This window comes from Hylobates moloch, unplaced genomic scaffold, assembly GCF_009828535.3.
Source record: "Hylobates moloch isolate HMO894 unplaced genomic scaffold, HMol_V3 SCAFFOLD_12, whole genome shotgun sequence".
Taxonomy (NCBI): Eukaryota; Metazoa; Chordata; class Mammalia; order Primates; family Hylobatidae; genus Hylobates; species Hylobates moloch.
The window spans coordinates 66,270,903-66,286,075 of NW_026652287.1; the positions used below are offsets into that span (position 1 = coordinate 66,270,903).

At 41.7% G+C, this 15,173-nt stretch overlaps 1 protein-coding gene across 2 annotated transcripts in view; it reads left to right on the plus strand.

The window, feature by feature from the left end:
• IRAK3 (interleukin 1 receptor associated kinase 3) overlaps positions 1–15,173 on the plus strand; it is a 62,441-nt gene that overhangs the window by 39,379 nt on the left and 7,889 nt on the right. For both annotated transcript variants that reach the window (XM_032170669.2, XM_032170671.2), the window contains 4 exons: positions 748–866; positions 14,362–14,560; positions 14,827–14,889; positions 14,977–15,141. In XM_032170669.2, the coding sequence (XP_032026560.1) occupies positions 748–866; positions 14,362–14,560; positions 14,827–14,889; positions 14,977–15,141 (546 nt within the window). The remainder of the gene's footprint in view (positions 1–747; positions 867–14,361; positions 14,561–14,826; positions 14,890–14,976; positions 15,142–15,173) is intronic.

Genomic DNA, 15,173 nt, shown 5'->3' on the forward strand with positions numbered 1-15,173 from the left:
GGTTGCAGTGAGCCGAGATTGCACCATTGCACTCCAGCCTGGGTGACAGAGCAAAACTCTGTCTTAAATAAATAAATAAATAAATAAATAAATAAATAAATTGCTGGTCATGGTGGCACATGCCTGTCCCAGCTACTTAAGAGGCAGAGGCAGGAGAGTTGCTTGAGCCCAGGGACATGGAGGCTGTAGTGAGCTATGATTGTGCCACTGTACTCCAGCTTGGGTGACATGGAGTGAGACCTTGTCTCAAAAAAAAAAAACAAAAAAGAGAGAGAGAGAGAGACAGAGAGAGGGAGAGAGAGAAGGAGGTTGAATAAATGCCATGATTCCTGGTTAGATGTCTTTGGAGGTTAAGTTTAAAAATTGATTCCAAATAGGTTAGGTTTCAGTTAGGATGAGAATGAAAGCAAATTGTCTCAATTACTCATACTTTGTACCACAAGTAACTTAAAAATCTCATTTAATGAACTTTTAAGCAGTGTTACCTTACTGGCTATGTTTTGATTAAGCTAATATTGAGAAGTATTGAGTATTTTTGTTGTCTATAAAAGAGGCCTAGAACTGTCATCAGTAGCAGAAGGAAACCCATCTGGAATTAAAAATAGGTTTTGGAAAACCAAAATGTTGATTCACCCACCTCACCCCACCTTGCTATCTGCTTCTATTCTGGTGTATGTCTGCATAATGAATACATAGGTAGTTTTTACTCAGAAAGTGCAACCAAACCAATTGCTGTTGTCGTTTTAGGGTGACACGGCCCCACTCCCTTGGCACATTCGAATCAGTATATTAATAGGAATATCCAAAGCCATTCACTACCTGCACAACGTTCAACCATGCTCGGTCATCTGTGGCAGTATATCAAGGTAAATGATTCCAGAGCTTTCGGTTATACCTGAAAGCTTCTTTTATCCTCACATGTGAGTCGTACTTCACACTATTCTCTGCTGTAGTTCTCCTGGTATGTATGTGTGTGTGTTAAGAACTCTCATCTGGGTATTTAAAAATCCTATATTTTTATTAATGAAAATGTGTCTACCAAATTTAGAAAGCTATATGTATGTTGCCAAAAAGAGAGTTTACATTATCTTTGGTAATTATTAATGAACAATGTAGGATAGACAATTCTGTGTACAGATGGTCCCAATTTATGATGATTCAACAAAATGATTTTTTTTTTACTTTACAATGGCACAAAAGTGATACGTATTATGTAGAAATTATACTTTGAGTGTCCCCATACAATCATTCTGCTTTTCACTTGCAGTACAGTATTCAATGAATTGCATGAGGTAATCAACACTTTATTATAAAATAGCCTTAGCACTAGATGATTTTGCCCAACTGTAGGCTAATATAATCGTCCTGAGCACATTTAACATAAGCTGGGCTAAGCTGGGATGTTCGGTAGGTTAGGTGTATTAAATGCATTTTCAACTTACCATGGGTTTGTCAGGATGTAACCTCATAAGTTGAGAAGCATCTGTATTTTAGTAATTATTAATGGCACTTTGTGAAATGAACCTGTATTTATCTACTTTTTTTAAAACTGAAGTTTAAAGAAAAATTAAGCAACTTAAATGGGGATTCCTAGCAAGCTGGCAGTAGTAAATAGCAATAAAAATTGTTTGTCCTTGAGTCTCCAGTGTCTTGCTCATCCTACTGAGCCTGCTGTCTCATAACTTTATATATTAACCTATGACAAGCTGAGCAGCAACCCCAATGTTCATTTTTGAGACATGAGAAAATTAGAAGCAACATCCCCCGCATTTCTTCTTCTAGACATAAAGAATCATTCACCCAGAGTAGATACCCCCTGCTGGTGAATTTTTTTCTATTTGCCCTTTATCTTCAATCTGTCCAAAAGTACATGAATACAACTTTGCTGAATATCAAGGAAGACTGAATTTAAAAGGCTGCTGCTGCTTCTGAACCCATTTCCCAGTTTCTTGAAAAAAACTTGTAGTATGCTTTTGACTTGGGCAGAAAAGGAGCTGATTGCTTACTTGTTTTTCTGATGAAATGAACTCCATAGGAAAAGACTCTATGTTTTACTTAGTTCTAGAGGGGCGGGGTGACCTACCCATAGACGTCTGTGCCTGTTGCAGTGTGGCAATCCAGAAACTGCTAATGGCTTTGTAGAATCAGCATAAATTTAATGCACACTCATGGGACCTGAATATAGAGGGACCGTGAAGGTCTTCAGTCAGTGGAATTATCTGTTGGAATTGCTTTCAAAGGGCTGAGGTGGCCACCCACAACCTAAAACAATCCCTCCTCCACTCAGCTTGCAACCAACACTGAGCACACTAAGTGCTCAAATATATGTTTTACTGAGTAAATAAATATCTGGAATGTTGCTAAACATATTTGTCCTTTGGTCTAAACTTAAAATAAGTATTAACTTATTTTAAATCCCCAAGCAGTAATAGATTAATTTTATTAAGTTTCCTTTTGGTGGCTGAGTTCATCAAATCCTTTCCTGAATGCAGAGTTTGAAGAAGAAAGAAAAGAGAAGGTGTTGGGGTTTTGGCTCTTGATGGAAGACGGGGACAGAGGGTCACTAACTGAAGCAAAGGGAGCATCAGGGCAGGGAGGGAGGCAGAGGCAAGCTCTGCCCTTGTCCCGTTCTTTCTCACAGCTGGAACTGGCAAGGTGATTTGGATATGCCTGACAGTGTCTCTCTGCTGGTATTTGGTGAGAGCACAGGCTTTGGGCCCTCATTTCCACTTTCTCACTATTGGTTCGTGTCTTCAGGTAGGTCCAGGAAGTGGGCTCAGAAACACAGATTTACCTGCAGGAAGTTTTTAAGCGAGGGCTCTCAGGGACAGCAAATGAAGCGAGGAAAGGAAAAAGGCAGGATTGGGCAGTTGGAGAGGCTGAGTTGGGATATTATTGTCATAGAGGCCTCAGTCCATGCCATGGGGAAGCACTGAAGCTGGGGTGGCGCTGCAAAGACATCCCAGAGGCAGGCAGGGCACTCTGAGCTTTGCACCCCTGCATCTGACCAGCCCTCTTGTGGAGCAGTAATGTGGCCGGGTGAGGCAGCTCCCTTCTACCAAGACAGTTCCCAGACTGTGGCTCAGCTGTGAGCCATCTTTAGCCAACTCTTACTGCTGGGGAACCAGAGCCTCCCTGGAACCCAAGGAGGGAGGCAAGTAGGGTGGGGAAGGACAGGGTGGGGAAGGAAGGGGTCGGGGGGCGGAGTGGAGTCATGGTGGGAGAGTGCACCATGGCAGCCACCACAGTTATGAAGGAAGATTTGACAAGACAGAGTTCTGAAAAATGTGACTCGAAGATTTTTCTTTTTCACATGCTTTGCTCCCCACCCTCCTCCCATCCTTTTCTCTTAGCTCAGTGTCCCCTAATGTTTAAATCAGAGAGACCTTCCACTTAAAATGTGATTCTGAGCAAATTGCTTAATGTCTCTAAGCCTCAATCTTCCTCTCTGCAAAATGCTACTAGTAGAATAATAGCTTCTATCTCCTAGGGTTAAATGGCATAAGGTCCTTGGCAAAGAGCACACACATCTTCAGTGGTAATTCCTGTCCTGACTGGTTGAGAAGTGGTGGGAGTGGCACAGTGACAGAGGCCAAGTAGTGTGGTGGCCAATCAGCCTTTTTACTTAACACTCTTACCTCTATCGTCAATTTATAGTGTTTGAAAAGTGGACCCACTGACTAAGCTCTGGTTTAAGAAAAATTACTTCTCTGTGAATATGTTTACTGGCCAGGTGTGGTGGCTTACATCCGTAATCCCAGCACTTTGGGAGGCCAAAGTGGGCCAATTACATGAGGCCAGGAGTTCAAGACCAGCCTGACCAACATGGTGAAACCCCATTCTCTACTTTAAAAAAAAAAAAGTCTTTATTAAATATCTTGAGAATCCCATTCATCTTACTTCACAAATATTTATAGAACATCTGTTGTGTGCAGAGCATTGTGTTAGACTACAGTGGGAGAGACAGTGATGATAATAGTCTTGTCCTTGAAGGTTCAACCTGGTGATCAGAAAGATAACACAAACACAAAATGTGTAGTGCAATGGTAACTATGCCCACTGAGTGGTTGGTCTGAGAAGCTTCCTCTCGTTAGAGAGTTCCAAGCCAAGTCTTGCAAAAAGTGGGTCATTGCAGTGGATTGGTTGAAAGAAGTGGAGAGAATATTCCTGGTGGAGGCAATAATTTGTTCAAAGGAACAGAGTAAAGAATTGCCACGTATATAGTAAAAGCAAGAGAAATCAGTTGGTTGGAAAACAAAGGACAAGGTTGGAGAATAAGGTAAAGTGAAACTAGAGAAGAATGAGGACTGTGGTGAGCAGGGGATGGAATGCAGCTTTGGATTCTGACTAGTCTGAGGAACTAGGTTTGACAAGCTGGGCTCTAGTGAAGTCTGCAGCTTGTCTAGGATATAGGTGGAAACCGAAAGGTTCTAGAGTCTCTTAGGTGGTCTCACAACTTGAGAGGAGGCCAGTTCTTCCAGGTCACTAACCCAGGAACTTGTCTGGATGTGCAGAACTATAAAAATCATTTAAGTAACACTGCTGGACAGAATGCCCAACAGGTAACAAAGATACAGAGAACCCAGAGGGATCTGATCAGAAACAAGAATATTATGGAAGAGACAGGGCTTGAAATGCATCTAGCAATGTATTTTATATTTTACTTGGTGGTGGGGCTGCTGACAATTGTTGCCTTTCTGAGTGTTCCAAAGAGTTCAAGGACTTCAATGTAACCCATCCATAGAATGTGCCCACTCAGGCGTGTGTCAGGGTATGGAGATCCATGGCTGTGGGCATTTGTTTGAGAACTGTGGTTTCACAAGGACTCATCAGTGTGTCCCTGCCTGTTCCAAAGCAGATCAGTCCCTTCCACAGCCATTGAACTTTTGGCCTTTCTGCTGAGCCTGCCAGCAAAGATGTTAATTAGTGACAACTATAACAGTAGATTTCCCCCTCGTGTTTGGTGATATGCACACCTGTTCTCTAGAAGCTGGAATAAAACTAACTCAGTTCATTTGGGCCACTGAACACCTGTCAGATGGTAATGACAGTCAGTCCCCAGCAGCCTCGGCCAGATGTGATTGGCTGACCTAGATTACCCTCCTGAATCTCTTTTAAATGAATCCTCCACTGTGCTCTAAACCTGGGCCTCCCTGAGTCTTGGTCCCTCTGTGTGTAGCTCAGTGCTTTTAGGACTGAGCTGTCTAAATCCCTGCCTCTTTTGCCTTTGTCATATTAATTTTCTAAATCTACTTGAGGGAAGATAGCTTCTAGGAGGGATGCAGTTTTATTGTACGGCTCCGATAATTGGCTCAGAAAAGGACATCTCAAAATCTGTGTTAAACAGTGGCCTTTTCCCTGAGTAATTCAGGGCTCTGTTTTTATTGGAGGAGTGAACAATGGAAGATGCTGTTACCTTTATTTTCTTTTCTGTATTTGGGCTTCAGAGTGATGAGTCACAGAAGACTTTATCCTAACCCTTTGATATTATTATGTTTTTAATAGTATGAAATAGCATGGAACAATGTATATAAAGTGAGATTAAGTGGAAAAGACAAAATTAAAGTATAAAATAATTATAACTTTGTATAACTACAAATTCATGCATTAAAAAAATATTAAAAGTAAAACATACCAAAATATCAACAACGTTTTGGTTGGTTGGAGAACCTATAGCTTATTTTTCAATGGCTTATTTTTTTACTTCTTTATGTTCTTTAGATTGTATTTAAAGAAGTATGTTCTAGTCTAACAATAACATAAAATTTATTAGACAAAAATAACTTGGCATCAGACCTTACTGTCTCAAGCCAACTAATTGGAAAAAGCTCCAAAAGACAGTCTCAAGTTACTAAATGAAATCCTTATCAGTTCAATCATTCTCTGTAATTAATTTTATCGGTAAAGAAGCTTGATAATCTGTCATTTTTATGGTTTTAAAATAGTTTTTAAAATGAAAGTTGGGAAGTCATTATTCAGCAGCCTGGTGCCCAAAGTGTGAATAACATCTTTTGTCTAAAGCAAAGTGAAATGGTGCTCATGTCTTCAGCAGGGAGGAGGGAGGATGAGGATGTGGATGTGGGAAGACCACCAGAAATCTGGGTTCAGGCCAGGTGAGGTGGCTCACACCTATAATCCTAGCACTTTGGGAGGCTGAGGTAGGCAGATCACTTGAGGTCAGGAGTTTGAGACCAGCCTGGCCAACATGCTGAAACCCCATCTCTACTAAAAATACCAAAAGAAAAAAAAAATTGACCAGGCATAGTGAGGTGCGCTTGTAGTCCCAGCTACTCTGGAGGCTGAGGCAGGAGAATTGCTTGAACCCAGGAGGTGGAGGTTGCAGTGAGCTGAAATTGCATCACTGCACTACAGTCTGGGCGACAGAGCAAGACTCCGTCTAAAAAAAAAAAAAGAAAAAAAGAAATCTGAGTTCAGACCCAGGTCTTGTTTCTCTTTCTGTGGCCAGAGAGTGGCCAAAAGTTTTCACACTTGCACATTCGGAGCCAACCAAGACAGTCTTAAGGTGACCTCTTGTTGCTGTCAAATTCTTTGACATTACACCTGCCTATTTTTGTACTGGGCTCTATACTCACGAGTCTAGGACTGTTACAGGAGAACGTGACCCTGTATTCTCTTAAATCCTGGCCAAGCTTTATCCTGATCAGCTTCCAAATTAGAATGAGGTCAGATATGTTTAGGGAGGCGCCTCCAGCGGCCTGCCCACTCTGGAGCAGGCTTTAGTCAAAGTTCTGAAATGCCTGTTTTTCTGAAACACCCTCTTCCTAGTCTTTTATCCGTCCTTCCTCTTCCTTACCAGCCACCCTAGCGATCTCGTTGTTGTCCCTGTCTCTTATCACTGGTTAAGAGTGTGGCCTTTGGGGTCACATAGATCTCAGTACAAATCCCTACTGCTCTACTCTCTGGCACTGTGATCCTGGGCAAGTCGCTTAATCCCCTGAGGCTCAGTCTCTTACCTCATCTGGAACTGGGGTGACAGTGCTCCGCCTCCTCCCACCATTGTGAGGAGGAACTGAGGTGATAGACTGAAAGCACAGCCCAGGCCTGGCAATGAGCTGTAATTATCCCCCCACAATGTGAGAAAAGTGTTTCATCCAACCTGTACTTGAGCCCTTGCTGTATGGTGAACCCAGCATGTTGTGGGGGTCTAGTTCCATTTGGGTGCAGCTGTCATTATTCAGACTTCTTTTCTGTGGAGCTAAAATCCTGTGACTTGCCCATTTGCCGCTGGAATTATCTATATACAGCTAAAGAAAAGAGATAAAAGCTCATTTCATTTCTCTTTGAAATCAAGTCTCTTAGTCTTTCATGAGTAACTGAATAAAAAGATGTTGTCTCAGTTAACTGTAGTAAATCAAAAGAGCACCAAACAGAAAAATAGTGGGGCTAGGCGTTAGTTCTGGCCCTGCTATTAAGCGGTTTTGCATGGAACAAGTCATGTCAACCCTGTGGGCCTTATTCACCTCCTCTGCAGGATTCTATAGCAGCGATGACAAGTCAGTGTTGTCTCATGTTCCATGTCTGATTGATTGATAATGATTTCCCACATGCAGGGTTGAAAGAGAATCTGTGGTGGGTGCTTTCTGAACTAAATTTTTGATGTTTGCCAAGAATATGGGAGGATGTTTTGGGAGGATAAATGTTATGGCAACATTTAAGCCACATATTCACCATTCCTATACTGAGTAGTCTAGGGCTACCCTCAGTTTCAAATCCTCTTTACATAATTGATTGTATCAACAAATATTTACTTAGTATCTTCTATAGACTCAACATTACACTTAAGTAAACAACATCAGGTGGTCTCCCTGTGAGTATCAATGTCATTGGAGCTGTACAGTAGGAATTCTGGAGAAAGGAGGAGCACTGGAATTTGGAGCAGTCAAGTGAAAAGTTCATGGAGGAAGTGAATCTTATGGCTGCAGAGAGAACTCAGATAAAAATAAAGCAGGGGAGAGTATTTTCAAGATGAGGGGAACAGAAAGGAGAGAGGCCAAGACAGCAGAAAGCACAGTTTGTCCTGACTGTATAGTAAGTACTAATACCTTAAGGGTAGCAGATAGACTGCAATCAGATGAGAGAGCTCAATGAGAGCCAGAGACTTTTCACCTGGCATCAACGCCTGCTGAATCATTTGTTAGCAATCCTCCCAGCAAGCCTGAGTTCAGGTATTATAGTTATTATCTCCATTTGATAGAGGAGAAAGCTGAGGCTTACAGAGATTAGTGACTGGCCTCTGTCTCATAGCTGTAGAAGGGGAAAGGGAGGTTGCATTCCATGTTTGTGTGAGTCCAATCATCACGCACTTTTTAAGGAATTAAAGGTCTGGAATTAATGGAAGCATTTTGGCGTCATCGGCAGAGACAGGGAAATTGGGAAGGAGAGGAGAGCATAATTAGTGTGCAGAAACTTGGAAATGCTGACATTGGACTCCTGGCAGTAGCAACAGACATTGAAGGGGAGATCGGGTCTGAAAAGCGGTGAGAGTAGATAGCTTTCTAAGGAAGAAGCTGTCAAAGACACAGCTCAGAAACACCCACAGGAGAAACAATGCCCATGTTTCCAAGGTGTTTTCAACAAGTCTGGGGGTTTATTTAGCTAAAAAATGTCTTAGTAATTTGAACTCTTCAAAGAGAATGTTATAAAAACAAAATCTGCTTCCAGGTGGTGGAATTTGAGAAGGAAAGGACTTAAAGAAAAGAATCTTGAAAAGTTGCAGCCTATATTCTTGGCCAAAGACCCTCACATTTTTATTGGAGAAACGAAGATGTTTTTGACTTACAGGATCACCTAAAAGCATCTGAAAGCAGTAAACTTCCTTGTTATTTCCCTCCTAGCCCTTAGTGAGCTTAATTGTTTTCACATTTATGAACTATTTTAAATGGAAATGCATTTTATCCTCAGCATTTTCCATCCTAGACATTTCATTCCTGCTAATGTTTCCAAAGCAAAGAGATAATCTTGGTGAACATTGCTAATGTTTCCAAAGCAAAGAGATAATCTTGGTGAACATTTCTAATGTTTCCTATAAAATCATGTTCTTTAATCAGTATTGCCATTTGTCTCCTGCCAAATGAAACAGTCTTTCATACAAGGGAAATGGTCTAGGAAAGAAACAAAGAAGAAGCCATTTGCTTCAAAATGGACTTTTCTTTTTTTTTTTAATGGAAGTTGATCAGAGATGTAAGGTCAGAGTGAGTGAGTGCATGGATAATTTCCTTTCCAAAAGACTAGAAAAACTGAGTGGTTGGGAAGAGGGCATAGGAGGCCACAGATTGGCCCCTCCCTGTGACCAGGACACCCTTGCCTGAAGACCCAGGCTCCTCCTGCCTTTATCCTCAGATGGGAAGGTTGGAGCCCAGCTCGTTAACAGGCATGTCAAAGCCTACAGGGAATGCAAAGTCTCTTTCTTTCTTTGACCGATAAGATTCTTTAATCAGTCTCCTCCCTCTCCCTCTTAACCCCCTCAAAAAGCCTACTTTTATCTTTCAGAAAAATTTTAGATATATACAATTCTTTTTCCTCAGATTTTTCCTGTTTTCCCCCAGTGCTTCCCCTTTTCTAAAATATCCAAATTTGATTTTTTCTAAGGGATGCCAAAACAATTAAATATGACATAAATTAAAATTTCCCCTATTAATTCTATTTGCCACCGCTCTAATCCCCAACATTCATTTACTTATACACATAGATACATACACATATGCACGGTACATGCCAGTTTTTTTCTGTCTCTCCATTGTCTTAAAATGTCTGGAAAATATGTTTGCCCAGAACTTCTCTGGAACTATTTGAAACTCAGCCAATTTGTTGGCATTAACTAACTGAAGGGTCCTCAGATCTCCAGGGACATCCTACAACCCCCTGTATTTTTGTTCCTTGAGTTGGTGTCTTTGGACTTCTAGAGACATGCAACCAAGCCTTTTGGGATTTTAAGGTAAGGTAATGGACGTAGGATGGACAATGGCCAGCCTATATCCTTTAAAGCATACTTTGAGCCCTCTGTGTCACTCTCCTTACGTTTTCTCATTTAATACTGCTAAGAACCCTGTGAAGTAAGCATTATCAGATCTTTATACCAACGGGGAAACAGGCTTAGGGGGATTGTGGTAGTTGTGGGTAGATTTGGAGTTTCACAATTAAAGGAGGAACACCCCTTACTGGGCCTTTGCACTGAGTGCCTAGACTCAGAAGGCACCAACAAGCAAAAACAAGCTTGAATACTGTGTCTCCCAGACCTGCCTAGGTTCAATGGGGATGAAAGAGAAAGCTCCGCAGTCCCACAGGGGAATAAAGGGTTTCAGATTTGTAGCATTCCAGGCAGGATGCAGTGCACACTTAAGTTGGGGTGGGGTGCACAACTTTTTTAGTAGCCTGCAGGTTATAGGAGAAACTGAGTCTTGCCTCATCTGGTTAGGGGAGGTAGGGCATCTGATGAGGGGTGTCTCGGTGTTGCAACAGCCGTAATACAGACAGCACATGTGTGCTGTTGCCTCAGGCTGTCCCAGAGGGGCCACTGGGTCCTCTTTATCTCTGGAGCCAATCTGTGGCTCCCTGTCTCCTCTTCCCTAGATCCTTCTTTGGAGCCCTGGCATTTCCTGAGAGTTTCCAGGCACCCAGGAGCTGGACTGCTGGACCCATATGTATACTATATATATATACACATATATATAAAATATATCAGTATATATATTATATATATGTGGGTATATATCTCGCTCTCTTTAAAAACCAATCATGCTCTTTCATGCCAAATATGGTATTTGCACTTGAATTCAAATCCTGCATTATAATCTAGGTGGAACATCTTGTCTTATGTTTAAGGTCCAAGGGATTGAACTTAATTAGGAGATAAACTGGTGAGCAAAGAAAGCAATTCTCATTACAAAGTAGCATTTGTCTGGGGGATTCAGGTCCCCCCAAAAATTGTCCTAGAGACCCCTACTAATAGAGAGATTAAGTAACATCCTAGAGTCAGGTTACAAACTCATCATCTGTATAGGATTCTCCATACTTCCTCAGTGTACAACCAGTGATCATTCTGTTAAAGGAATTATCTGGAGAGCGGATGGCCTCTCTGTTAAGGTAAATAGCCTTGTGATAAAGAGTTGAAAAAATAGATTGTAGAAGCATGAAATTGAGGATGTGAACCATGGATATGGGTCAAAGATGTCTTTTATCTATCTCTTTGGTGGCCACAGTTGCTTGCAGGCTGCCCTTTTGCATGATATTGGCATGATTGTAGTTATTTTAGATTCTTAATTTTGTTAGTTTATTTTCACCCCACAGGATTAACTTACTCAGCTGACCTGCATGGAAGCTGAAGGCACTTTGTGTTTGAACATTCTATTTAAGGTTGAAGCAGGGGAAAAGAATTAAGGTAGAAATTGATTGTTGAAGGGCCTTTTGCAATTTCCGCTTTCCTAAAACAGAACATCCTTCTTCCTTAGCTACCGCTAACCTTTATTTAGAACAGAATAAATCACTGGGCTCAAAATTTATGTTATACACTAAAGTCAGCTGGAAAACGACTTATCTTTTCACCGATTGTCATTATTCAAACTGTAAATTCAGTACCCTAGAATAATTTCACATCTTGTCGATGGCCTTTCACTGACCCAAAGTCCTCTCTGGGTTTTATGGTGTAAGCATTGTTTGTGGTTACTCAACTCCCTTCTGCCCAACTTTCACAGAAGCTGACTCACCATTTGCTGAAAGCATCCCACCAGCTTTGCTATGGGTCAAATAAATGAATTAGATTGAAAGTTTTGTTGTTATTATTGTTGCTTTTTTCTCTCTTTTTGTACTTAAAAAAGATTTAGGGATTTTTTTTTTTTTTTTTTTTTGGTGTTTCAAAAATTCAGCTTTTGCAGTCTCATGATTCTGGCATTGTCAATTATAATTCTATGCCTTTTTTTAGAGCTGTGGTAGAGGAAGATGTTTAGGTGTTTGACATTGAATATCTGCCATTCAGAACATTCCTGCCCTCCCCCTGTGCTGAAATGAAATGGGGCGTGCAGAAGTGACTCCGAAGTTGAAGGGCAGAAGGTGGGGTCCTGGCAATGAAGGTTAGAGAACCTTTTTTTCCCACCTCACCTCGTGGCCCACCGGCAGACTCCTGCATTCAAATGCCCCCAGGACTCTGAAACCCTCAGGGCATCTCCAGGAGCCTCAGACTTGATCTGATCCATTGAAGAGTTGACCTAGGGAAGAAGTGATTATGAACTGACAGTCTCTTCTTATCTAGAGCTGGAGAGAAGTCGGATCTGACTCTAGTCTGTTCCTCATCTGAGGTATGTCGGGATAGTCAACAATTCTCCAAATGAGAAAGTAAGAGTGGGTGAGGAGTGACAGATGGGGGTGTGTGAGGCCCAGGCTGGCTTTAGCAGCTGCTGGGTTCCCCAGGGAGAAGGGAGAAGGCTAGGAGAGAAATGACAACTGTGCTCATTGATACAAGCCTTGGGAACCAGGCTTCTCTGACCTTCCTTCCATAAATGCTAAGAGCACACAGCTGATAAGAGGCCCTAGTGCTCAGAAGGTGGGCTTTTTGGATTTTACAATTCCCTTGCCACCCTTAGTGGAAGGAGGAGTGAAATAAAGTTTAAAATGTGTCTTTCTTTATCCTTAAAAGACCGCGGGGTCTGGGCGCGGTAGCTCATGCCCGTAATCCCAGCACTTCGGGAGGCTGAGGTGGGTGGATCACCTGAAGTCAGAAGTTCAAGACCAGCCTGGTCAACATGGTTAAACCCCATCTCTACTAAAAATTAGCCTGGTGTAGTGGCAGGCGCCTGTAATCCCAGCTACTGAGGAGGCTGAGGCAGGAGACTCACTTGAACTCGGGAGGCAGAGGTTGCAGTGAGCTGAGATCGTGCCAATGCGCTCCAGCCTGGGGGACAAGAGCGAAACTTTGTCTCAAAAAAAAAAAAAAAAAAAAAAAGACCACCGGAAGTGCCTTTGTTTTTTCTATGGTCAACTCAGCCCTAGACAAAGTCTGGACTAGAATCTTTAAGGCCTTAGCTTCATACATTGAACTGTTTCCCCCAAACTCTCTAAATAGAAGTAGGACTCTGAGTCCTCTGAACAGTAAGAACAGTTGCAGTTCAGACCTATGGAACTGGAGCCTGCCCGTTAACCTACCTGTATAGGGATAGCAAAGACTTCTGGAGCCTTTGTAAGATCCAAAATTTGTTCAGAATTAAGAACTTCTCGATATCCCGTGGCTGTTGCTGTAGCACTTTTAGTAACAGCATGTCGTACTACAAATATGCCTCTTGGCATTTTGGATGGGCAGGTCTACTATTAGATGCTTTGGTTTCAGGGGATAAAGAGCAAGCTCTGAAGAGCCCTAAGCAAAGCTGGGAATTGCATGACTTTCTGTTGGCTGCCCCACCTCCTTCTCAATATCCATCTGTTCTCTTGGAATTGATTACTAATCTTCCTCCTAGCTGCCATTTTTTGAGCATTACCAAGTGCTGGGGAGGACACTATGCACTTCGTTTTCCCCCTGCCAGAGTTCTGTTCTCCTCATTTCACATGAGAGGAGAGAGGGCACTGAGGCTTACATGGCGAAGGAAACTGTGGGTGGTCATGGAGCCAGGGAAAGGCAGAGCTCCTGGCTGTATGCAGTGGGAAATGGATCTGTCTCTTGGCTTATCCTTTCCCATTCCTGCTTTGACAGCCCTTTGAAGGTAAAAGTAAGCCAATGCCTACCCTCAGCCAGAATGTCCGATGATTCTTAAGGTTTTTAATGTGACAACTGCTTATATTGACTATAAGCACTTTGCCTTTGTCTCTGCAAACATTTGCATTTTAAATAAGACTCAAAGACCAAAAAACCGTAGAGATGAAACCATGGGATAGGGCTGCCACGAGGGCAGGGACTACCAAAGAGTTCTCAAATCATTCCAAGTTAGTGGCTCTGCGCTCATAAGCCAAGCATTTCACAGCACAGCTCTTGCACATAACAGACACATAATCAGCTGATTAAAACTCAGTTCATGTTCTCCGTAAGTGTAAGAAAAGCACAAGGAAAGCTGTTTTGGTTAACTTCAGTTTCTCTTAGTGAGAAAGCATCAGCTTTATCCAGCAACTTCACATATGTATCTTTAAGTTTGAAATGCCCACTGTTCCTAGGTCAGGTTTTTATTCTAGGTTGCAGATAACACTTGGATTTATACATTAAGAAAAACGAAAGAATGTTCTCTAGTTCATGGAAATTTGTTTGGCTTTATTTTGACAGTGTTTTGAATTAACCAGATGTGAAGAAGGTGAGTTTAGTATGTTTGTTTACACTGAAGTGCCTTTATGATATTTTGTCTTGTTTGTCCCTGATCACAATTTTAGTGCAAACATCCTTTTGGATGATCAGTTTCAACCCAAACTAACTGATTTTGCCATGGCACACTTCCGGTCCCACCTAGAACATCAGAGTTGTACCATAAATATGACCAGCAGCAGCAGTAAACATCTGTGGTACATGCCAGAAGAGTACATCAGACAGGGGAAACTTTCCATTAAAACAGACGTCTACAGCTTTGGAATTGTGAGTACCAACTGCCAGTTAACAAAGGAGGAGAGTTTATTGCCAAGAATGTGCTAGATTCTAAGAATTTTTTAAAGAGTTTTAACTTTTGACTCATTGATTTCCTGTTAGCCCATCTTATATATTAATTTTGTGTAATCAAGCAATTAATAAAATATAAAGTCATTAATTAGAATGAACTATATTCATAGTCATGGTTAATAGTTGCAACAAATTGCGTGTATATTTTTAAGGTATATAGCTGACTTTCTATATATTCCTTGTAGGTAATAATGGAAGTTCTAACAGGATGTAGAGTAGTGTTAGATGATCCAAAACATATCCAGCTGGTAAGAATTGTTTTCATCCTGGCACCTATCTCTTGGTCATTTTCTGATCAAGTTCTCTGTGATAAAATTGTCTCCCTCTCTTCCAAGCGGGATCTCCTTAGAGAATTGATGGAGAAAAGAGGCCTGGATTCATGTCTCTCATTTCTAGATAAGAAAGTGCCTCCCTGCCCTCGGAATTTCTCCGCCAAGCTCTTCTGTTTGGCAGGCCGGTGTGCTGCAACGCGGGCAAAGTTAAGACCATCAATGGATGAAGTGAGTATATACATGGTTTTATTCAAAACAGC